This window comes from Manacus candei, unplaced genomic scaffold (assembly GCF_025592945.1).
Source record: "Manacus candei isolate 608988 ecotype Guabito, Panama unplaced genomic scaffold, ASM2559294v1 h1tg000063l, whole genome shotgun sequence".
In the NCBI taxonomy this organism is placed as follows: Eukaryota; Metazoa; Chordata; class Aves; order Passeriformes; family Pipridae; genus Manacus; species Manacus candei.
Genome location: NW_026138111.1, coordinates 569869 through 595687, shown reverse-complemented (window position 1 = coordinate 595687; position 25819 = coordinate 569869). Strand labels below are relative to the sequence as shown.

The 25819-nt window shown below is 36.9% G+C and overlaps 1 protein-coding gene across 10 annotated transcripts in view; it reads right to left on the bottom strand.

Moving 5' to 3' along the window:
* MAGI2 (membrane associated guanylate kinase, WW and PDZ domain containing 2) overlaps window positions 1-25819 on the bottom strand; it is a 390999-nt gene that overhangs the window by 98532 nt on the left and 266648 nt on the right. For 9 of the 10 annotated variants that reach the window (XM_051805040.1, XM_051805039.1, XM_051805043.1 and 6 more), the window contains one exon: window positions 20849-21484. The exons of the other annotated variant lie outside the window; for it this stretch is intronic. In XM_051805040.1, the coding sequence (XP_051661000.1) occupies window positions 20849-21484 (636 nt within the window). The remainder of the gene's footprint in view (window positions 1-20848; window positions 21485-25819) is intronic. 10 annotated transcript variants of the gene reach the window in all.

Here is a 25819-nt window from a genome sequence, read left to right as displayed (position 1 = left end):
CAAAAAGCAGGCACAGTTCATGGGAAGTTCAGCTGGATCTTTAGACTCCATTGGGGTATCACCTTCTACAGCTTATCTCTACTCCAGTTCATTTGGGGGCATCATGAGTCATAGACTGTATTTCTTTTCAGAGTTTCAGACTTCTTGGTAAGTAGGTGCACCTCCCAGCTAGAGGAACATCTGTGCTCAGTGATAGAGCTCTGAGAGGAGGTGAGTAGGCTTAGGAGTATCAGGAAGTCTATGCACAGGAGTTAGCAGGACTCATTGAAAGAGATTTAAACTGGATTTGTGGGGAGTAAGGGATGAAAATAGGCTTGCTGAACATCAGTATTTGAGGGATGGTGCGCTAGCAAGGTCCTTTGGTCTGCTGTCTCAGCAGAGGTAGGGGATGGACATCCATGCAGAAGCAAAGACATAAGGGTTATCAACGTGCTAGAAACCACAAAAGCAGCTGACAATAGTCACATAGAAATTAGGGATTCTCCCTCAAAAAAGGTGGCAGGAACAATAGCCCAACTAAAGTGTGTCTACACCAATGCACACAGCACGGGCAACAAACAGGAGGAGTTGGAAGCCACAGCACAGCAGGAAATCTATGATATAGTTGCCATCACAGAAATGTGGTGGGATGACTCACACGACTGGAGTGCTGCAGTGGAGGCCACACCTTGAATCCTGTGTTCAGTTTTGGACCCCTCACTACAAGAAAGACATGAAGTGATGGAGCACGCCCAGAGAAGGCCAGCAGAGCTGCAGAAGGGTCTGGAGCTCAAATCTTAAAAGGAGCAGTTGAGAGAGCTGGGGTTGTTTAGCCTGGATAAACAGAGACTCAGAGGGGACCACCTTTCAGGTAGCAGGCTGTAGTAAGGTGGGGGCTGGTCTCCCAAGTAAAAAGAGATAGGACAAGAGAAAATTGCCTCAAGTTGCACAGGGGAGGTTTGGATTGGATATTGGGAAAAAATAGGCTCCCCGGGGAATTGGTTGAGTCACTATCCTTGAAAGTATTTAAAAGATGTGTAGATGTGGTACTTAGGGACATGGTTTAGTGGTGGATTTTACATTGCTGGCTTAATGGTTGGACTCGATGATCTTAAAGTATTTTCCAACCTAAACCTTTTCATGATTCTAATATTCTAAGTCTATAGAACTTAAACAAAATCTTAAACAACTGTGAGATCAGGTACTAAATCAGTATTCAGATTTTTATACATAGGAGCACTTTTTGTGCAGTCCATGAAGTTTCACTGTCCTAGTCTGCTTAAGCAACAAATTTTCAACAGTATTCCGATCTTGACAAATAATTGGAAAAAGGATAGCTATTCGAAGTCAGAAATGACAGAAGTACTTGCTGTTCAAGCTGGGACCTTCATCAGTCACTTAAATCTATGAGAATATAATCTAAAATACGCTAGAGAATCTCAAACTACTATTAAATTTCACTTTCATGAATAACAAAGAGTCTTTCTAGCAAGAATACGGCCAAGAGAAAAGGTCAGAAGCTGGCATAATAATGAGTTCATTTACATTCTAATGGATATACAGGTATTTATTTTACTTGGCTGCTACAGCTCTTATTAAACCAGTCAGAGATTCAAAATAATTTATGAAACTAGGAAAAAACCCAACAAATACCATCTCCTTCTGATTAATCTGGATGTGAAGTAGAGAATTTCTGGATCATAGCTAAAATAGTGCAGAGGTAAATGCAACAGTGTCAGTGACAGCTTTTGATGCTTATATGCTTATATGCTTTTCAACTAGAGGTTGAAAAAAAAGTCCATTTGTGGAAATGGAAAATACATTTTTGGAACAAGTAACTTTGTATGTGCTTAACAAGAGTAAATTATTTTCCAAAGACAAAGTCTGACTAAACAGCTATGGAACATCTCACTTTTACAGGAACCGTATTCTCTTTTCCGGCACCTATTACCAGATCACTGTTACTCTCTTACACATTTATTACCTTGTTGATAGCAAACCATATTATCTGAAGGACAGTCATGTCTTGGAATATAGAAAATGCTGCTACAGTATGACTCAGTAGAGATTTTACTGGGACAACCTGACTTAGAGTAAAAAAAAGATATGGAATTGAGGCAGACCCTTGCCTCTTGTCTTTTATGACAGAAGTTCCTACTAAAAGTTCAAACCCTTTGGCTCATATCCTAGTTTATGATTTGCAGCTGCAGGTAGTACTGGCTGAACTGTTGTAGTTTATGATTTGCAGCTGCAGGTAGTACTGGCTGAACTGTTGTTTTTCTCAGTGATATCTATAAAATATGTATTTTTATTTAAATACTAACCCAGTTAGCAATGCATAGGTACTAACAGATGATGAGCAAGAGATCTCAGAATTTTGCTCACAGGCTGCAGACTGTACCAACACTTTGAAAAGGTCAAAGATATTTTTCTGTATAGACAAGAAAAAGAACCTTTTGTCTGGCATAAGGAAATTTTCCCTGAAGAATCTCCAGTTTTGCTCATGTGTGTTGTCCACTGACTGCTGCTAAGTTCATGCTACCAGTTCACGTGTCCACACTAGCATTACACTCTTAACTGTGCTGCTCTAATACTGTGAGACCTAGTAATGAAAGCAATGCTCTGTCTTGGGCAAGCATATTGTTGCATGCAACTCTCCCTGAGCAGAGCAGACACAGCAAGTATGTCGTACACACTGAACCAGTAACATAATTTAGAATATAAATTGAGACTTCAGAACCCTGACAGCTTGTGACTGTTGCTTCTAGAAGGACCTGCAAGTGCTGCCATACCTATAAAGACTTTCTGTTCTTGCTAAGAACGTCTGACAACTCAACCTGGCTCTACTGAAAGCTAATTTAAGCTTCAGAAACTTTTCAGGAATACTGCATTGTATTTTCAGAGCTCTCTGACAGTCAGAAACTCTTCACTATGCCAGTGTCTCTGCTCTTTCATGTTTTTAGACACTGCTCCCATTTAGCTTTAACACTTTCTAAGCACAATAAAGAAATTTCAGTTTACATTATGGTATGTCACTTTGATGGATATCAAGGCATGTTCCCAATATTTTCTGTTAAAATGTAGATGGAGCATAAGTTGTTTAAATACAGTGTCCCAAAGTCCTTTCCTTGAAAGTATGTTCAGAAAAAGTCTCCAGCAAGTGTAGGGGACAAATATTATATAATAAATCCATTCCTTCGCCTGTATGTAAGCTTCATATCAAGATGAAAAGAAGTCACCAGATATTTAGTGTTGACAACTATGCTCTCAGTTCCCCCTCTAAATTCCTTCATTGCCACCATATTTTCTCTCAGCTACCTCCTTCTTCAGATGCCTGCTCAAACTTTCAGTCTTCTCCATCCCAGGATTTCCCTGTGTCCTGATCATTTGAAAACCAGCTAATCCTATCACTGAAACAGTAATCAGAAAAATCCCTAAAAAAAAGAACAAAAATAGTTAAACTTAGGGAAATGCCCTTGGTGTACATAACTATTTCTGAATGGGAGAACTTGCAATGCAATGGCCCCCTCTAACAAGAAACAGAAAAACAGCACATTGGAAGTAGTGGTCAACCATGCAACTGAGGTAGAACAGCAGAGAACTGAATTTAGAAAGATTTCAGCTAATCAAACAGATATGGCAAGATCATAGTGACCTGAAAAACCCTCTGGACTCTGTTGTTTGTACTGAATAATTTTCCAGATATCGTGCTTGTTGCTATCTAGACCATCTAGAGACCTTGGCTTTGAATATCATAGAATCATAGAATGGTTTGGGTTGGAAGGGACCTTAAAGATCACCTAGTTCCAACCCCCCTGCCATGGGCAGGGACACCTTCCACCATACCACGTTGCTCAGCCTCACGCACCCAGGATGTGTATCCCCCTGGCATTGCCAGCTGTGACAAAAAACCTGTAGGTGGAAAGTAAGGTGGAATACCCAAGGCCATCTCAGTTAGAATAGGATGCCAACATTTAGGCACTATCGAAGCCCTTGACACATAGATGCAAATTTAGATACTAGTATTAAGACAGTTAAATTTTCATGTCACAGTCTGTAATTTAGGAACTGAACACAGATGCACAACCACAGGTCTAGTTCCAAGGGTGCTATATACCTTATGTTATTCAGAAATCTATGCTAGATTGGCAGATATGACATGGAATCTATGGAAAAATTCAGAGCTTCAGTTGTCGTCCTTAATCTGCCATTCCAGTGGAGATTTCTTGATACCCCAGTGCATCTGCGATGGTCCTGTATGCTGTTAGTGAGCTCAGACTCTCACTCCTCCTGATTTCTCTGAGATTTGGGAGCACTGGACAAAAGTTCATCATAAAGCAACAAGTTAAGTTAGAGACCTTGCTGGCTTCCTCTGACGTCCTTTCTGTCATTATTAAATTACACTGTACTAACTTCAGAATTTTTTGTTTAATATGCATCAAGCTGTCTGCATGGTTCTGAATTTTATTGATTTGCCTTTAAAATCTCTTCAGTGAAAATGGGAACAGTCAGGAGATGGGGTGTGCTAAGCATAATTAGCTCATTTTCATACCACATAGTGGAATGACAAACACTCAGTGGCAACATAATAAAAAAGTAATCATGCCACTTGGCCACAGTGGTGAAAGCCAGAATAAGCAACAGCATGTTTATTTGATGCTTTGGATTCAGATGTTATTTAAAGTAATAATTTACTTCCAATTTCCTGCTCCTTCACACTAGCTTGACAGACAAGTTTATTTCTGGTTATAGGGATTCAGGTAGAACAGAAATATTGACAAACAGTCAGAGATTGTGAAAGGGAAGACTAAGTGGAGAAACCAAACTTATCACAAGAGCCAAGGTTTACATGGTTGAGTCGTAGCTGTGAAAGTATAACATTTAGTGTTGAAAAGCAGAAAATTTGGGAAGGGATGTTAGCAGAAGGCCCATGTACAAGGAGTAATAAAATTGTGAAGAAAACAGTGAAGTCATAAACTCACAGTTACCTGGTTGAACCTCCAGATAAGTCACTTTGCTTTGAACTGCTGAAGATTTGATACTGTCCACACAGACATGCACCTACCAGAGATAAATGTCTTTGCTTTCACATTGCCAGGCAGGAGGTAATTCTCATTATTCAACTTATCAAGGAGAACAAAACTGAATTAGTAAAAGCTTTACAGTGATCTAAATTATAATGCTTAAAATGACATAAAGTTCAAAAGGTTTAGCATAAGACCATAGGAGCCTGAAATTTAAAAATGAGAGACTAATAATGATTGATTGGCATGATGCTATTGCACTACAGAACACTGAAGAATATAAAGCATGATAAATTGACCAAGATGAGCTGGTTTGCAAAAAAACATTGAGAAATTTCACATTTGTGTGAATTCTTGAAGGTTTGGAGATGAGCAATTAACATAAAGAACGGCTGTGTCCTAAAGTCTAATGAGAGAGGAACAGTATTGATGTGAATTTTATGATGTTTAGATTGTGTGCTGGTCACATGTAGTCCTGTGTAGTACTTCAAAAAGTTAATGAACAGAACACTAAAAAATGATGCTGATAAAGGATCCTGACAAGATAGTTGGGAAGTGATGAGTATTAAATGAATGTATTACAAGGAAAAGAAAGAATTGTGAATAGGTAAATTTTTTTCCCTGTGACAGTGCTTTGTCTCTCAGAGGAACACAAATTGGTTTCAGACTTGAGATTCAGATGACATGTCTAATGTAATGGAAATAAACCCCTCAACACCGAGAAAATTGGAACAGTACATAAACATGACAAATTAAACAGAAGAGATTATAGTGCTGACAACTGTGAAGCACCTTGTGAACCTTAAAAATTAGCATTTTTAGAAAGACTTGCTAGGGTACCCAGCATGTATGTCCTTCCTTATTCAGAATTTACCGCATGAGAAAGCAAACTTGGATGTAGCCTTTGGATCTGTAAAATATCTTCTTCCTCAGTTTACCCTTATACCTCAATATCCCCCTATGATCACAAGACAGAAAGTGTGAATTTATGCCTGAAGATCATAGCTGGCTGAAGGAACCTGGATGAACAGTACAATTAAACCATGATGGTCATACTACTTTCTCCTTGGGTTTCCCCAAAGAATAGATAAGTTGAAAGGCACTAAGGGTAGATCTGTATGCTTTTTACCCAGTCACAATACAGGTTTACTAATCTGATAATCCCAATCAGATAAATTAGGAAATAGCTTGTAGACGACATTTCCCCAGTGTTGTTCTTTTTTAAAAATTTCTGGTTTTAACTCTTATAAGCTGATTAAAAAGAATAATTCATGTCTCACAGGGATCAACAAGAAAAGATTTACTTCAGGGGAAGAGAAAGGAAAAGGTTAATTCAAAGCTTGTTAGTGCTCTTCTGATAAAGGGAGTTTTCATTGGTGAATTGTGATTCTTTAAAGCCATTTTTGTGAAAAGCAGCTGCATTTCCAGAATGTATTGAATATTTAATTTGTAAAAAAAAAAAAAAAAAAATCAGATCTCATGAAATTTCTAGTTAAGTTCTAGATGAAATATCTACAGACCATCTAACATTTAGCAGGATCATCTAATATTTATCAAGCACTAAATATTAGACATTCCTGATAACATGAAGCCTGAAGTAATTCATTCTACAATAAGCAGGCCTTTGCTTCTCATACTGTAAATAAGTTTTTCATCTATCAGGCAACAAACAGTTCTAGACTGAGTTGCTCAGTCTAGAGTTTCTCACCGAGTTTCTCAGTGAATATTGTCTTGGTGAAATTTTTAAAAGGTCTAGGACTCTCTTGGTAGGAGGTGTTTTAAACTTAAAATATTTCATAGGATGGAGGAAACCAATTACAACCCCATTTTAGGTTAAAAGAAATTGCATGTTCATCTATTCGGAATTTAGTAATTCAGAAATTATTGCTGCAATTTGAAAATATTAACAATGTACAACTGAAAACAAACAAAATTATCTTCAGATCCTCCATTGAACAATATTTTCCCTGAAGAATGTTCTGAGTTGTGTGTTCTGCCATATAAAGAGACCTTAAATGGTAGACATGATAAATATCTATAATTCTTCTTAATCTGGTAATGTTAAGTACTTTTGGTTTTTTGGTACTGTTAAGGCAAACTGAAAAAAAACAGCGTGCAAGTAGCTATCACATATTAATGAATAAAAATGGGTAATTCTGTGTATAAACACGAAAGTCATGAAATTTCAGAGGTGTCTATTTTTCTTACTTCAGTTTGTTTGTTTTAATTTGCAATATTATTTTCAATACAGAAAATATTTATTTTCTTACTTAATATATTGCACTCTAAACCACTATTATTTATTTTTTATTTCTTTGAGGTCTGTGTATTTTTCCAAATATATTAGTTTTAAATAGCAAAAGGTAAAGTCATAGCAGTGTATTCCAATTTGTGCCTCTTTTTTTTGACTTAATTACAATAACGCATATAATTTTTGTCTTTGTAACCCCAAATTGTAAAACTGGTGTAATAGAACTTTCCCCTTTTGTAAAAATCTCTGAAATCTGCAGAATTTCTAGTGATTTTCTTTTCTTCATTACTAAGTCACATTTAAGTAGCCTTAGAAATTATGTCAGTTTGGAAGAAAAAGCATCATCTAGCATTCAAGCCTTCAATCTGCAGTGTATAGAATAAGCCAAATTGGTGAAGAAATTACTTTCTATTTTGTGGCAATATAGACAGATAGTGGTTTTGATTTGATGTTTTCTTCCCACCTGAGCTGGATCCCAGGTTGGCCAAAGATTTTATCTAGATCTGTACAGACTCCTTCTTATATATAACCAAACAAAATCGCAAACCACCAAGCTTTATCATACTATAACTAAAATACATATGTTTCAGATAGAGAAAATGTTAAGTCATAACTGGAGGATATAGAAATCAAAGGGGCTTCTGAACAGCTTGCCCCGCTCGCGATGTCCCTACATTACAGGTCCTTGTTTCCAGTGAAATCAATGAGTTCCTGAGTTATAAAAAGCCCTGTATACTCCCTGCTAGTCCCCAGAAGATTTTCATCCCATTCCCTTCGTGGCCTATGTGTCTGCTGTTTGCTCCGCTCAGCAGGTTGCTGGATTAGGCTGCAGATCTCCAGCTCTGTGCCCTGACTCTTCCTCCCCTTGCTTAGAACCCACAGCCATTACAAATGTCTCTCCATGAGGAGGACCTCAGGAAGGAGTGATCTGCCTTCACCACAGGAGGAGGACCTGACTCAGGCACTTCTCAGGATGGAAGGCAGCTTACATGCTTGGAAGAAACCAAAGAGAAGCTCTCCATCAGACTGCTATTATCTACTTGACACAGAGGATGGTTGTAGCTGTTTTATGTAAATATATACTCATGGTAACCATAAATGGCTTTCAAGCAGTTTTATATCCAACAGATTCTAATACATTGAGTATTGTAGGTCAGGGACTGTGCCTCCTATCTGCTGAAAAAAAGGATCATCCTACACCATGAGTCCTTTGAGCACTGTTTATATAACCCAAAACATCTTTTCTGAATGTCTAATTTTTCACTGCCTGGTTTCTATCCTTTCAGCTCTGTTTTAGACCACTTTCCCCAAACAAGGGCCTTTTCTTTCATTTCTACAAGCTTTTAATGAATTTGTAAGATTCCTCACAGGAAATAAATTCTGAAATTATATACCTAGTTTTTCGTAAAGGAAATGAGATGTGTTACAGGAGATAGGTATTAAGGAAACATGGACAGCTGAACCAGCCATTATTTTTGCTAATGAAGAACTGTATGGAAAATCCTCTAGAAATCCTGTATTTCAGGTCTAAAATAATAGAAACTTTAGTTAAAGAGAGCACTTCTGCAAGATGCTGGATCATCTTTGCATAGTACATGGAAGTGTCACATACTAACTTTGAAGTAAATGGGAAAAAATGGAAAAATAAAATGGAAGGACACACATGAACTTAAGAAGCAAGGAAAGACAATCTGGAACAGGATCTCATTGATTTTGTTAACATTAAGCGCAATAAAATAGTTTACCAATGGCATCTTACTAAGAAAAATATAAACAAAAAGTTTTAAAAAATTGTGATGAATTTGCATTTTTCATTTTGATGTTCTGCTCAGCTGATTATTCATGATGATTCAAAAGCACTTTGGCAAGTTTGGGCTGCATTCCTTGCTCTCTTTCAGGAATTAATTTGCAATGAGTGGACAAAAATGCTTCCTTTTTGGTGCTGTTTAATTTATTAAGTATTCCACATTGCTCTTTATCAGTAATACTCGTCTATCCAATGGCATGGACCAATCTCTCTGCCAACTGCAAACTTTATGAGTACTGATTTTGTTTCCCACTGGATTTTCATAGAAAGTGTAACACAGTCAAAAGCCAAGAGCTTTTCCTAGACAAAGGTCATTAAAAATAAATTCTCTCCCTGATTTCCTGCTTATAATTATGTTAAAAAAAAATTGATTTTACATAGAATTTTTCAATTTAATGTAAGCCATACTAATTCTATGTGTTTCCATTTTTAAATAGGGAGTGGGGTTGTTGCATGTAAAGATTTATAGAAGTTCATTATATAGAAACAATTAAATTTTGCAATAAAAGTTGTAATATTAATAAAGATATTAATATATATTAATATGAAATATTTTTTGCAAGTCTACATTTGTAACTTCACTTTTATACAGAAATTGAGGCTGCTTTCTACAGTAGCATAAATGGCATTCCAGATTTAGCCATAGTGAATGAGACAGATTTCAGCTTTTGTGATAATGCAGGGTTTTTCAAATAACTTTGATTATTCTATGCTTGCCTCTGGTGTGTGGGTAGGACTCATGCACCCTTGTCCATCTGGCTGGTCAGTTAAACTAAGGTCCTCTGCCAGACTTCTCTATAATCCATAGAGCTTGAGGGTCAAACCCAGAGAACAAGCTGCCTAGGCAATAACTAAATACAATGATGTAAGTCATCATCTTCAGGTGCCTATTTTCCACCACTGGCCATAGGGGTAACTATTTTGACTAGTGTAGACTAGAAATCTAATTTTTTTACAGTTAAGTTGGAATTCATCTGACCAAACATGAGTAGAAATTTAAATATCAAACGTTAGTAGATGAGTTTTAAAAAATCTTTAATAATCAACAGGGAAGAATAAGTTCTTTTAGAATACTAATGTCAAGCTACTTTAGGTATTTACAGTAGCTGATGGCACCTTAGAGGTGCCTATTTTCCTCATCACACAGGGATCCTTGCTTGCTGCCCAGATCAGATGAGGAAGGATTCACTGTAGCTGCCTACACAAGATCCCTGATGACAAGTGCTGAAGTGAACATGGCTGTATGTGTTGCAAGGCAAGACTGGGAAGATAAATTGAAGTATTTTGCACCTAAAAGATTTTCAGCTTATTTACTTTTAGGGACATGCCAAAAAAAAAGAGAATCACAATTAATTTCTGTGAGATGAATGCTTAAGAAAGACTATTTTGACTGAAACTGTACAATGCATCTTAATGTGCTGCTATTAGGATAAAGAACTTGATAAAGTTAAAAGTCTGCTATGCAATGATCAAGTTACAAGACAAACCTCTTGCTTATTTAACATGAACCTTAGTAGAAATAATCATTGTAGTTTGTGTTCATCTAGTGAATGTTAGCTGGATCAGACTATCTAGCTGTTTCTATTTTAGAGCCAACCCCACAAGCCATTGAGATCTCTCAGGAATGCAACACAATAAGTAAATAAATGCCGCATTGTTTTTCAATAGTGTAAGAATAATTTGTTGTGTTTGTAATCTCTGGGACCACATCTGGAAAGGTGAAATCAAAAAGCCTGTCATCATTCTTTCTGTTTGCATTAGCTCTAAAGAACTTTCATATTTAAAGAAATTCGTATGGTGTAATAAGGAGAAAAGATTAAAAGCTTCTCTTTCTCTCTGAGAAGTACTGTGGAAGAAGTTTAAAATTATCCAGATGATGATACGTTCAATCAGAGACCCTCTCTTTTAGCACCTTGGGCCCCTAAAGATAAGAAATATGGAGAACCATGGAATATTATAACTATTTAGTTTGAAAGGGGCAGTTGGAGTTCGGCTAGGCCAAACTCTTGCTCAAAGCAAGGCAAAGTTCAAAGCCTGGGCTGACATTCAAGAATGACAGCTTCTCTGAATTGCTCAAATGAGGGAAAATGGAGCCAGAATGACAAGCAATAAACAGGCAGACTGAAGAAGGACTGGCAAAACATGGAAAGAGCTAATGAAGAAGGGCAGAATTTGGATGGAGTCTTCACCACATTTGTTGGCTCTCACTGGCCACAGATCAAAGCCCTGTGGACTTTTCCCAGACTTCTCTCTGGGCTGCTCTAGGACCTTCCATTGATTCCATTCTGGATTTTGGTTACAGAGCTGAATTGCTCTTTCCATCTTTACTAACTACTTCCTGATACTTATTCCTGAGAATATCACATGTTAAACAATATGAGGCTTAAGAGCGATGTAAAAGAGAAGCCAGGTCTTCTGATACGCTATCCCCCTAGGATCCTATTTACAGTATTTCTCTACTGGTCATTCTTTTTTTCCCCTAAGGAACAGACTAAGGTGTTTTTTGCTCTACTTCAGAGATATGAAAATGTTTATACTGCAGTAGAGAGGCACTGCTTGGCTTCAGATGCCTCACATTTATTAAGAACAAGTTAACATACAGAAATTCTTTCACATGGATAGTAAAAAAAAGATGTTGACTTTGTACTGACAAGTGAATTTAGTTAAACTTAAAATATATGCAGATAATACTGTGGCATTTCTCATAATCAGCAAACCTTTTCTATGATGTCAACCAATCCCTGAAGTATTATGCAATGGATTTTTTTTAACTCTTTAAGAAAAATGGTATTGTTATTATTACTATTACTATCTTCATGATCATTTATCCCTTTAAAATATTAGCAAACTTTTTGCTAGAGAAAAAAGATAATTGTAGAAATGGAAATTAATTGATAAAATGGATGTAAAGATCATTAAAATATTTTCTCATTCAAAGGTTTTGCATTTGTGCTTTTATTCATGCATACGGAGTATTTTTCTAATTATGACAGGATCTTTAGAAGTGCTCTGTCTAGAACACATGAAATGAAATTAAAAATGCTTTCATTATAGAAAAAATACTCTAAAAAGTCCATTGCACCCAACTGAAATATACACTAAAATGAAGGTGACCCCACGAATGTGTGTACAGAAAGCTTGACTTCTTTTTGCTTATGGTTATAAAAGGTACAAAATAAATAAAAGTCAAAATTTATCTCATTTACCAAATAGGAACACTGCTCAGTGTGTTTCTTACATGCTGAAATACTGTTCCAAGTTATGACAAATCTGGTTTTGGAAAGCAATTTATTTCCTTTAGAAATCTGTTTGGACACACTTGGGAGTCAGCTTTCAGAGTTTGTGCCTGACAGCTTTGGCTTCCATGTCCTTTTTTATACTGTAATCTGAAGGTGACACAGCAAAGGTGTATGAATCCTTGTATTGGTTTTGATTGTGCTTGAATTATGAGTCATCCAGAGGCTTCCTGAGAAGGGTAGTGTTGTATTTAATAAATGTTATACTCTTGGTTTATAAAAAAATAAAAAAAGCTGAGCATTAATCATAGAGAGCAAGCGTAGCCATTGCTAAAGCCTTCCTTTCCTTTTTGAGAACGTAAATGAAAGTTGCTTAAAGAATTGTTCAGGGATTAATACCTCATTTAGAAGATTAATTTAGTTTCTACATTTTTACTGGATAGGCAGAACACAGGGGCCAAAAGAGTTTTGTGGCTCTTGTAAGTGGCTTAGGAAGTGCCTGGAAGTACACCTTCCCATCTCCCCAGTGCTGTGTCTCAAGTCTGTAGCATAATAGATAATGTACTCACTTGTTTCATAGTGTATTAGCTTACTTTATTACTATAAAATATTGCACTATATTACAAATCACCACATCACAACGTCTACACAATGTACTTTGACAACAGATTTGGAAGCCCAACAAATGTTGTTTAATAGGACATTACATTATATACTGAACCAACAAAAACATTGTTCAACACATTTAGACTAAACTTTAGGCATGCCTTGATACATAAGCACAGGTTTTATGGTACTTTTTTAGAGTCCAGCTCTGTAGTTCTCCATTCCTAGGCTGAGATTTCCTCTAAGGAAGGCTAGATTCACTCACAAGACTATGGGCAACGGGAAAAAATCCCAAGTTTCTTCATGCCTCAGTACAGCAGTAGGTTCTCCCACATGCCATGCTTGGGGAGGTATTTGGCTTCAAAAGATGTCATCTTTCACTGAGATACACAGTCCAAGATAACCCAAGGTAATATTAGTTTTCTGATAATACTGCTTGCAAGAACAAAGAAGAAACTTCTCTGGCCTAGCCAGATTCCAATGCAGGCAAGCCAAAAAGTCTGTTTTCTCAAACAAACTGTTCTTCAATTAGTATTAATTCATTCACTAACATAGGTAAGACTGAAACCAGTCTGCAGTGCTGCCAAGAGAGCTCCTGGGTTCTACCAATGATGTGGGCTGCAGTTATCAGACACAAATGGTCCCTTCACTCCTCAACAGAGACAAGTAGTTGCCTGTCCTGAAGGCAGAGTTCCTGCAGCTCTGCACAAATCCTAGGTGCATGGCAAGCCTCTTTGTAGACCCAATAATGATAAGGTCTGACTGCTCAATGTTTGTAGCCTTACCTTGGGGTATAAGAATTTAATGGTAAAATAGCCATTGGAGCAATTGTAGTTACCTCTTTATGACATGCAAGGATGAGAATATATGTCTATACACTTGTGCTTCTTTTTGCTAAAAGGTCTTCTAAAGGGACTTATTTCTCCAGTGTGCAAACTAATGCCTCTTAATGTCAACAAGTTAGGCACACACATCATTAGGAGAAGTGTCCCCAAAAGTTTTAAGAGAAGCACTGCTCAAATTTCACACAGACCATATAAGCCTACATTAGAAAACAGTTTCACCAATAATAAAAGTACTTTTGAAACAAAATGCTTTCTAATAGTCATTAAAAACCTTCTATGCAATATATGTAAAAAAGATTTATCTAATGCTCTGCAAAATTATCCACAAATGTACCACAGAGTGTACAAACATTAATAAGAAAGAAGCAACAAAACCATAGCACTACCACTTCGAAACACGATGCAATTAATATTACTTCCAGTAATACAACATAATAGCTACTAAATATTATTGATGTCTATTTTTTAAGGAATCCATATTCATCAAGGACATCTATGGTTTCTTTTTCTTTTATTCAGAAATATGGAAGCAATTGCACACTGTTTCACTGCTACTCAGAGCTATACAAAAAAGATATGAAAATTTTATTAGTGCAAATTTTAGGATAACTGGTCTCCTGCCCTAACTCTTTCTGTTCAAATTTGTCATTCCCTGTGCTACTGAAAAGTTACCATTTCTCTCACTAATGAGCTTTAGATTGAATCCCTTCATAAATGAGGCTATATATGTAACTTATTTTTTAATTTACCTGTTATAACATGTTTAATATTTATTAAAATAGATTTTGTGCCAGATAATTGCAACAAGATGCTTAAAAAGTTTTTCAAGTTTATCCAGTGTATAAACCAGTCTCAATGTGTAGGGCAAAAAGGATGTAAATAATTTGAAGGTTATTAGGACAGTACATATCTCACAGCTAAAAATATGATACTCTCTAAGGTGAGATATACCTTGTAAAATGAATTGGGAAAACGGTGCTTCAGGAGTTATGTTGATATAACAGCAGTTTTTCTTGCATGGTAACAGTGTTTTCTAAAAATCTTTCAGAGATTTTATTTCTGAAATTAATATAGGAAAGACAACTGTCCCTCTCACAAGGTTGTTAGGAAACTATTTTGCACAAAATACTGATTTCTACATAGGGAAGGTAGGAAGGCACAAGTGCCCAAGGCTGAGAGTAGGGAAAAGGGCAATATGATATCTAACAGCAAAGTCAGTGAAGTGGACAATGTAGCAGGACTTACAATATTTTTGATCATAAAATATTTCTGGCATTACTAGCTAAGAATAGAAACAAAAATGAGCACAAAAAAGGGAAACAAGTCAAAACCAGCATGAGAAGGATATGTGTACAGAGAACTCATGCTGAGGAAACTGTTGAATTTATGACATAATAAAAAAAGCTCATAATTTTGAGATGGAAAGGAAAAAGGTCAGCTATGAACCTTTGTTTTCCATCGGTTTTAAAGCAAATGGATCCAAGAATAACAGAGCACTTCTTAGAGGGATGGCAAGGCAAAATGTTGTGGCAAATTGGAAAGAGAAAACTGAAAAAGGATGTTGTCAGCAGCATGTTTGACAGAAGACATTTATGTCTTTAACTTCTAGATATCAGTGGATCATATGGTTCACTTCAAACATGTCAGTGGTTCACTACTAGGTTCATATGCAAATGTCCCTTAAACTCACAAACAAGAGATATATGTGCCATTTAAGATTACAACAGGGCTAAATATTTCTCTTAACATTAGAGTACTTTCAAGAAATGAGAGAAAAGGAATCAGTTGAAGTAAATGTCTGAGGAGGAGAAAGTATATCAGGAAGCAGGGGAGAGATCAGATTGTATCTCCCAATATCTCTTCTCAGAGACAATGAAAGAAGCATACCTTCATGAACAAGACAAGCATGAAGAGACTGCTGTTAACTTAGAGTACCCATAGGAAGCAATTAAACCAAGACTGGGTTCCTTAGAAGCAACTGAAATGAAAAAAATTGCCAATGACTCAGGGGTATAAAAGAGCAGATACAACAGGATGATAGAAAACCTCCATAAGTCCCAAATCAAAAACCTGCAACATGCTTCCAAGAACTCAGTTTCTTTAAACCCTCAGGATTGGTGACTAGAAAGTTCTGAACTGGGGGTGAGCAAGCCATGAGACACAGGCTCTCCAGTTGGCACCAGGCAGTCTGTTAATATTTTGAATGAAGAACTGCAGAATCAGAATAAAAGCTATAGAGACATCAGTGGTGGGCTGAGGTCATGGGACCAGGAGATCAGAAACTCCTGATCCAGACAAGTGTTAGCAGGGCAATGATGCTGCCTGCAGCTTGATCTTGTGCAGCCTTCCCAAGAGACAATAACTTGGAGAAATAGATGAATGAGCTGAGGACAAATAGCAAACCTAGAAAAAAAAAATCATCTCTGGGGTAGAAAGACAAATCTGAGATAAGTCCATGGAAATTGCACTGAGGGTGTAGGATTCCTTCCATTGAAATCAGTTCATTTTGAGTGGTTGGATTTATCCACTAGAATATTCAGAGATTTTTTTTGTGAAATTTCTGTCTGTTTTGAAAATTGCTGATGCTTTGTGTGATGTACTGGTATCTCTTAGTGGTTTCGAGGAGTTACACGCTTCTACTGGGGTTTATATAAAATACGAGAAAGATACTTGGCCTTTCTTTTATTCATGCAGTTTAGAACTCCATAGTTAAATTCTCCCTCCTCATCTTGACTTTGAGAATTGCATGTGGCCCACATTATCTCCCATAGAGTGCCATGATGAAACTGGCAGCTGACTTAGTCCAGTCCCAGGACAACTAAACAGTGTGGACAATGCATCACTCCTCTGGCTCCATTTCATACTAACAGTCCCAGTTTGTCAGAGCCAGCTTGGATTATACCATTCTCTGATTCCATGATTATAAAATAGCTATCTGACATAAGAACTTTGTCAGGCTCCCACTTTTTACATTTAGTTTTCATGTTTCACTCACAACACTTGTTATGAGTTGTCAATCTTTGGTTGTCTGCAGGTTTCCTTAACAACAGTATTTCTTACATAGTCTTGATGGATCTACATTTGAATCTGTCAGTTCTTTTTCAGACAGGAACACTTCTGGAGCTGGGCTGCTATCTATAAGTTCATATATTTCAAAGGTACTTCCCAAAAGAGATGGCATATGCCAGGTACATGGATAGCTCATTTAGTAGAATACGCCAAAACCAGTTTTTGATGTCCTCATTAGGGAATATTTTGCTCTACATAAATTTGGTACGTACCACTTCAACCACTAAGTGCTGTTTTTCAGTAGTAATGGACTCATGCAGAATTTATTCTCTATCTACATTCAGAAAGACTGATTTTTGAGAGCTCTTCCACGCTATTTCAGCAGTCTATACTCAATGAAGTCTGCTGCAGAAACCGAGGATGAAGTGTGAAGGTTGAAGCAAAGCTGGAAAGGAGTAAATCTCTTTGGGTATTATTTTATTTTATTTTACTTCCTTATTATTTTTTTCACTTTTTAGGAAACACTTTTCCACTACCTTTTCCAGTCTTTTTTTTTTTTTTTTCCCAGAACAAACACATCTGTCAGCTTATAGTAATCAATGGAAACAATACAGCTGTTCAGCAAAAACAGATATAAAGAAACTGAACTATTTTGGTGCATCTGTGTTTAGCAAAGAACCTGTCTAATAAACAGAAAGAAGATAGTAAGATGTCTAACTAGTGCTAGAGAGCTGCTTTCTATTTTTTTTGATAGACAATAATATTATTTCCATTTTTTTTAACAAACAGATAAATTGTTATTTCTGCTTTAGAAATTTTAAAATGAGTAGACTATGAATTCAGTGGGATTTCCTCCTATTGGATTGTACCCTATGACGTCTCTGTTTGGTGTTGGTTCAGAGAGGTTTTTTTAGTGGCCTCTTTAAATTTGAGTATTGCTATTCCCTCCACCTTTTTTAAACATGCAGACCCTTCCTTCCCCTGCATACTCTGGCTGTTTACCTTCTAAGCTTGAGGGACAATGGTTTTTTAAATGCTATAACATGCAAACTATGTCCATCCCAGAGAGTATTTTTTCCCAGTGTGAGATGCTGTGAGAATATATCTCAGTCAATGTCGATCTGTTTCTTGTCTGCAATGTAGATAAGATTGCTGGATAAGAGAGAAATTAAGTCACTTACAGAAATGGATTTGCCACTGTAAACTATGCAGTCAGGCCATATTCATATCAGAGACAGAATATATTACAAGGCAACACACAACCTTATGCAAAACATAGCCTTCCTCATCCACAGGCAGGAGCAGCACTTAGATCTTAATCTTAAAAATGAGATGTTAAAGACAGGATGCACGGGGTAATGATAGAAAAGGACGGCATTATTCAAGTGTCATTACACATCAGAAATAATAAAATAAAAATTGGATCCATGAGTAATGAGAAAGTATGCCTTGCTTTACCGGTGTCACAGATTAAATATTCTAGAATCAAAGCAGGTTTCTGTAAGTACTTGAATTTTGTTTTGTGTTCAGATTATCTCACATGACCAAATGCTATCATTTGTTTCTTATTTTTAACACATGCATCTGAAACAGTCATCTTCAATTCCCTTTATAGTCTGTCATACAGAATATATACTTTTAGGGTATACCTAGGTATACCTGACTTATATGAAACATCTACAGTGGAATTACATGAATTACACCCTAGAAAAGCTTATTTCTGCACAGGGACTATAAAAGGAGACCTGACGACTAGCACAGGTATAGTAACCTGAGTTATAGGTGTATATTTAGTCACATAAATTCCCCTTTCTTATAAATTTACAAAAAAAAAAAAAAAAAAAAAGAAACCAAAGAAACCAAACCCAAGTTGTAACCTTAAAACTGTTCTCATATTTGTGTTAAGCTATGATTTAGCCATCTCTTAGGTAGAATAGGTTTGACTCATACACTCTATTTTTTCACTTCTTTTGCATCACTCAAATAAGTGAGCTATTTTTTTTTTTTAAATTTCTGAGTGTCAGAACCTTCCATTAACGTATAGTCATTTTTTCTGATGTACAAGAATTTCTGATAGTAAACTTGCATTTGCTCTGTATCATCCCATTAAGTTAAATGACTCTGTATTATTTCCTAAGAGTTGCTTTAGTCTTGGTCATTGTTTTACCATGAACAAAACATGCTCTCTTCCTCTTCCTTGCATTCTCTAAAGCAACCAACCACTTCCTGCCCCAGTAACAGAAGGTTAAATGTTACTGCATTTGGACCTAGTATATGTGTCAGCTGTACCTCAGTGTTTGGCCTGAGAAAAGACCAGATGGTGTAGATTTACACTGCTTTTATCGAGTGTTGAGTTCATTGTAGTATCTCCTACCTGCCACAGTGATGTGTAGAAAACAACCACAGCTCAGTTAATGTACCAGAACTTGTTAAACTGTCATGTTGGTCAAGCTGTTTTGATCATGAATCAATGCTCTAAGAAGAAATACTCTTGAGAGAGAGCAATTATCCTCATGGGCTTGAGTATGTTGCTGCTACGGGGTTTTTTGCTACTGTTTTTTGCTACTGTCCTGCACCAATTGCTGAAATATCTATCTTGCTGTCTATTATTGCTCAGGCTTGTTCAGCATACTGGATTTCACACTCCATTTCTCTCTGAAGACTGGTGTTCTAAATTGTTTTCCTCTAGAGGGGGATTAGTGTGCCTTTTTCTAAATAAAATTCCACCTTTTGGGGTTACACTAACCCTTTATATTCTTTTTTGACTATGCAATTCTCCCTAATTTGTCAACTGCTTCAGAAAAAAAAAAAGTTGCTTACTCCACTGTTCCAGATTCTTAATGGATGTTAGGTAAAAACAGGTTTAATACCGACAAATACAGCACCTCTGCAACAATTAAATTTCCCCAAGTTTATATACTACAGTGACTCCAATTTACTTATCACTCTTAATTTGGTTTCATTCCAAAGAAATGTCAGATTCTGTCTCTTATAAACCATTCTTTTACATATATATATGAAAAATACTTTATTGACAATGTGCATCTATAGATATTTTAATCACCTTATGTTTATTACTTCTGTATGTGATAAAATGCTACTATATTCCTTTTCCTAAGGATTTGTAGGTTTCATAATGACAAACATTTGGCATATGCAAACACTAAGGCTTCATTTCCCAACTTCTACTCTTCAGAAGTAAAGTAGTTAGTATTTTGACATAGAATCCTTTCTTTTTTTTTTTTTCTTTTGAAGCACAGAGTCATGCACATTAAGTGACATATGAATGCTTTTAGAGAAACAAAGATCTTTAATTAAAAAAAATCCAATCATTATTCACGTGAGGTAATAATAAATTATGATGGATGCTCATCTCAAACCATAAAAGAAATTTTGTTTGGCTAAAATATTAAAAGCTATTGAAATAACTTATCTCTGTCAAGTTTTTAAAACTTCTTCTGTTGTTATTGCTTGTTTACAGATAAGTCTTGACTCTCCCCTTCCAGCGGTGAATATTCAAACTTACTTTGTCAGGCTGGTCAGAAAAACTAGGTTGCTAGAAACTAATTTTTTAAATCAGAGAAACAAACACCATGCATCTCTATTGTTAAGAAAGAAAAAAACAAAGAACTGTTGTACAAAATTTTTACAATGAAGGAAGAGGAGGCAAAATGGCGTATGAAAACCAGTAACCTTGTAAAGGGCTAATAGATTGCTCTGATTTTATCTACATTAATGAGTCAATCTATACAAGTATATTTAAAGCTTGCAGCACTGCTTTGGGACTACAAGAGTTTGCTGAAGACACCACACAAACTATTATGGAGTGAAAGAAACTGCCTAGTTTTATCCTTATACAGAGATGGGACCATTGACACTCAAAACACAAAAAGGAATGTACAACAAACTGCAAGATTTTGCCTAGGATACTTAATTGAAGACACACTTTTCCAAAACCAATGGTGTTACCTCCCACAACATGGAAATTAATTTCCAATCTAGCAAACAAGGATGTAGTGATTATATGTATGTCTTATGGTTTAGAACCTTTTACACACATTTTTGTAATTGTACAGACTTTCCAAACTTACCTCCTCTATGGATAATCAAAGAAGTTTCACTTCCAACAGGACATTCTTTAAGTATATCCACTACTTCTGCATGGCTCAGGTTCTGTACATTCTGCTGGTTGATCTCAACAATGAGGTCACCTTCACACAAACCAGGACATCCCTGAATGTCTAGAATTTGCTTCACCCTCTGTCCTGTAGGACTGTCTGCTATAGTGAAGCCAAAGCCCTGGGCCCCTTTCACAATGGTTAAGGTCATGAGTTCAGCTTGGGTGGCCCCAGAAGAAGCCATTGATACATTATCATCATGGGCAGGTGGTGGGAATGTGCTATCAAGCTGACTATCTGCTGGAATGGAGTGCAAGGAGTGTGGTGGTCGATCTGTTACGTCTGGAACAGACTGAGAAGTCCTAGAAATGTATTCCAAATAAGTTTCATAGTTATGTCTTCCATTTACCACTACCGGAGGCCTCTCCATTACTGCAAGGGGTGGCACCATGCTGTTGGCAGGATCTTCAGGATCAAAGGGCAAAGGGTATCCACGACATAGCACCAAGTTGACACTCTGACCAATAGGAACAGACTGGAAGAGTTTGACTACATCTGCGTGAGTATGTCCAAGGACACAAACTTCATTAATATAGACAATCACATCACCTAGAACGAGAAGAACAAACAGTGACAACATGAGACAACTTCAGTTACCATATACGCAGTGCAAATTTTTTTGAAATGAGATAGAAGTCTACTAAAAAAATACAGTAAATTCAATCAACATACTGACTCAATAGAGACAAAAAAGTGAAGTTTGTCTGCCAGCAAATGTAATACAAGGAGACAATGACAGTACCAGTTATTTTCTGTGGAATCGCACAGCTGGAAAATTAACCTAGGTAGAGATATGCACCTTTTCCTAACATTTCTTCCTTATTTTTCCAATTTGTTTCAGTCTAGGGCACAGATTACTTTTTTTTATAAGACATAATGGAAGATTATTTGGAGGGTGTGTTGTCAAGAAATACCATTGTTTGGTGAAGACTAAAAATAAAAATAGTAGTAAGTACTTGTGGACTTGAGAATCAAGGAATAAGGAATTGGAATGCAAGACTGCATGCATAAGCATAAAGAAACACTTTTTGCATTGATCACGATATTGACATTTTTCTGTTAAATGTCATTACTTGGATCAGACGTTCTGAACCACTACCATCATTTCCAATTCTAGGCATGAACTACCTATCTTGCATAACATTGAGATATTTAGTGGCATTTTGTTATAGCCATGATGGTTCTATGACAATGACAGGACAAATTTTTTAGGTAGCTATAATAGTTTGCTATTAGAAAAATTCAGCCAAATGTCTGAAAATCAGTTTAGTATTTCCACCTAATCTGGTCAAATAAAAACAAAATAATTCCTTTACCTCCAGATCTTGTCACATATATAGCAGAGCTACCAGTCACATCACATATGAAAGCAGAATTCTTTAAGTCAACAGGCTTTTTATGGGTCTCCATATTGCTCATGCACCAACTAGCTACTGCTACTGAAAAGTTCAGAAATAAGTTCACGTTCCTTCTTGTTGTTAGAATAGATCTCTATATTTAGAGCCATAAATATCTTTAGCTACCATTAAGGTGCATACTAAAATGAAAATGAGGGATCAGTACAAACAATATTCAGAATAGTTTGATGACCCACAATCAGTTTTCACTTTCATGAAGCAGTTTGCATCTTTATAGAAAAGGAGAGGGATGCTTGGTTAGAAAATTCTAGAAGTTAATATATTTTTCTAAGTGAAGATTTTCTTATTAACCTACCATTATCCTACCACTGTGAGATATCTGCAAAGTACACAGTTCAATAATTGACTCATCACAACACAATGCTTTTAAAACATATTTGAAAAATCATCAATAAAATGAGAATGATTAAGGGAGGATGAGGTGGTTTTCATGGAATTGCTTCAAGTGTATTTATGAAATTATGTCTTTGAAGTACTTCAATCAAAAGATCTAATCAAGCAAACTGAGGAAAAGAGCATCATCAGGATGCCAGTGCAAGGGCTGTTTCTATGAGACAGCAAAAGGCAAAGGCAAAGGCAAAGGCTGTTTCTATGTGAAAACGAAATGGTCAATTCCCACATGATCAGTCTGTCTAAGAGCCTGACAATAATTAATTGCATATGCACAAACTGTGATTCAGAGAAAGATTTCTTCAGAGGATGTCTTGGGAAAAAAATGCTAACAGAGCTTATTTAAAAGACTGTGAATATTATTCACATAAGCCTTAGGAGCTGCAAATGCTTTCTTAAATGTGCATCATAAATAGACTTCAAAACATAAGCGAAAGCAGTAAGGTCACTTCACAGGCAGTGCTGAAAGAACTCCAATGCTTTACTCCCAAGCAGCTGAAAGCAAAGCAGTTTTCAAAAGGCAAAATTTAATAGAAATTAAAAATGCACTGTGCAAATTATTGTGGTAATTGCTGCAATTCATTGTCATTTGTTCATGCCCTGGTATAGAAAGATCTTACCTGCATTCTCATCCCTGGTTTCCACATTAGCAGTGAGGCTGACATTGCTCACAATAGGACTGATTCTGTTGAACTGAGAACTCTTCAATGCATCCTCCTATTTCAGTAGCTTATGCCTTAACAGTAACCTTGCGACTTTTTAATCCATGCAGTCTTTATTTTCCCGAGTGCTGGCAACGCAGCTATGTGGTGGGAGGAGACCAATCTGTTTGTTCATCCTCTCTTACAATACATAAGCAGAGTGCAAAAGGAAAAATGCATTTTTTGTGCTGGGCAAGTAAAGCATTGCCTGTCTTCATCCCTTCACTTTATGTATTTGGACAAGCTTAGATATGATATAAAACTTAAGCCAGTATGGTTTTCATATATCAGAAAATCACACGAGCTAGTTGACATTACATAGGTCTCTGGTGAAAAGAAATTAGCTTTTGCAAAAGGAGTGCAGTCAGGAAATATACAGGCCAAGTAGCCCTATTCTCCAGTCACTGAACAGACAAAGCTGAGCATTAGAAGGTCTTGGGTGAGAACTTCAAATAATAACCTTGCATTATCCCTCACAAGACTGCAGAAAATTCCTCAGCATTTCCTGAATCAATATTTTTAAAGCTCTTTGTGGTTTCTGAGGTATAACCTGAATAGCATGTCTGGGCACACTCTGAAGCTGTAACTCACAGTTGAACCGTTTGGGACCCATATGCTGTACTGTCATATGGAGAATGTACAGCCAAAGGTTAAATTGTGATGAGCACAATGGCATGAGTTCAACTCAAAGGAAGGAGCTACAGTGGTGTTACACTGGGAAGAAAGAGAGTTTCAGATCATGAGACAGGAAGGAGAAATAAAAGGGGTTAATTTCAGAAATCCTTCAAATTAATCTCTCGACTGTAGTTTCTTCAAACCTAACTTGTTTTTCCAGGCTGTGAGTTCCTCATTGCTGACACAGAGAGAAGTACCCAGCATTTGGTAGGAAGAGAGAGATAAGTTAAGAGAATTACAGAGCTAGTGCCATGCTAATGCAAAGTTCAAAACCTCTCTTCTTTAGTAAAACTCCCTTAAAGGCTCCTGTAGCATCTTTTCTGCCTGTTCTCTGCTGCTGCTTCCAATAATAATGGGTGCATATGGACAAGCATAATAGCAATCCACTTCATAATTCCTGTCTGATTTTCTAAGCAAGCCATAGTCTGCCTCCAGAAATCACAGTTTCACAGTGAGTGGGTATCTTTGAAGTTATGCAGAACATTTATATTAAGCAACAAACTTTTCCTGACTTTTAGAATTAAACTTACTAAAATGACTGGAGTTTGCTTACAGAATGATTGAGGTTGGCAGGGATCTCTGGAGGTCATCTTGTCCAAACCCTGCTCAAACAAGATCCCCTAGAATCAGATGCTGAGAATCATGTCCAGGTGGCGCTGGAAAATCTCCAAAGAGGTAGACATGACACCCGCTCTGGGCAGCCTGTGCCAGTGCTTGGTCACCCTCACAGGACAGAAGTGTTTTCTGATGTTCAAAGGGAACCTCCTGTGTCTGAATGTGTGCCCATTGCCTCTTGTCTCTGAGCATTGCTAGAAAGAGCTTGGCTCCATCTTCTTTGCACAGCTACTTACACAGACTGGTAAAATCTCCCTGAGCCTTCTCTTCTCCAGGGTGGACATCCCTACTTCAGCGTCCTTACTATCGGGTACTCTCCCCAGTTTCGTCTTCCTCACTACCCTCTACAAACTGCACACACACCATAACAACCTTATCTTACTGTTCAGGGATAAGGGAGACCAGGAGGACCGATCTTTAGAGAAAGCATCTGAAGCAGACTCCCTAGCTGGAAGTGTCAGGTTTGATAGATACTCAGTACAGCAGACAATAGACAAACTGGCCAACATCTCGAACATCTACACTGTCACAAGAGCAGATTCTTCTGTCTGGCAGCCAATGTCCAAATTCACCATTGAGTTGAAGAATGTTAAAGAATACTGACAGCAACAAAAGTTGTCAAACCATCTCAAAGTTACCTCTGCTTTACTTAAGGCTCTTGCATTTAACTGACAAATTTAGGAACATGGGTCTGGAGGGGACTTCCTGGATGGCTGAACCTGGTCCCCTGCTGTCAGATTCAACACAAAATGCTGCACTTGATGAAATTTGATGTCTTCATCACAGAAACGACCATAAAGTCCCATAATATTTCACTTATTTACCTAGTTTGTCTTGCTTATTAAGGTTTGCTGACCATTACTTATTTTGTCATGTAATGTTAATGGACTCAGTGCCTGAATGTTTGACCACAGGTTATGTTTTGTTATCTACACATTTCAAAGCAAAAACCAGATCTATATTATCATTATCTTTTGCTGGTTTAGTGACTGGTGAAGCAATCTGTGAGCTTCAACATCTCTTAATGACAATTTCTTTTTTACATTCCTCTCTACAATAATGTTGCAGAATTAAACTTGATACCC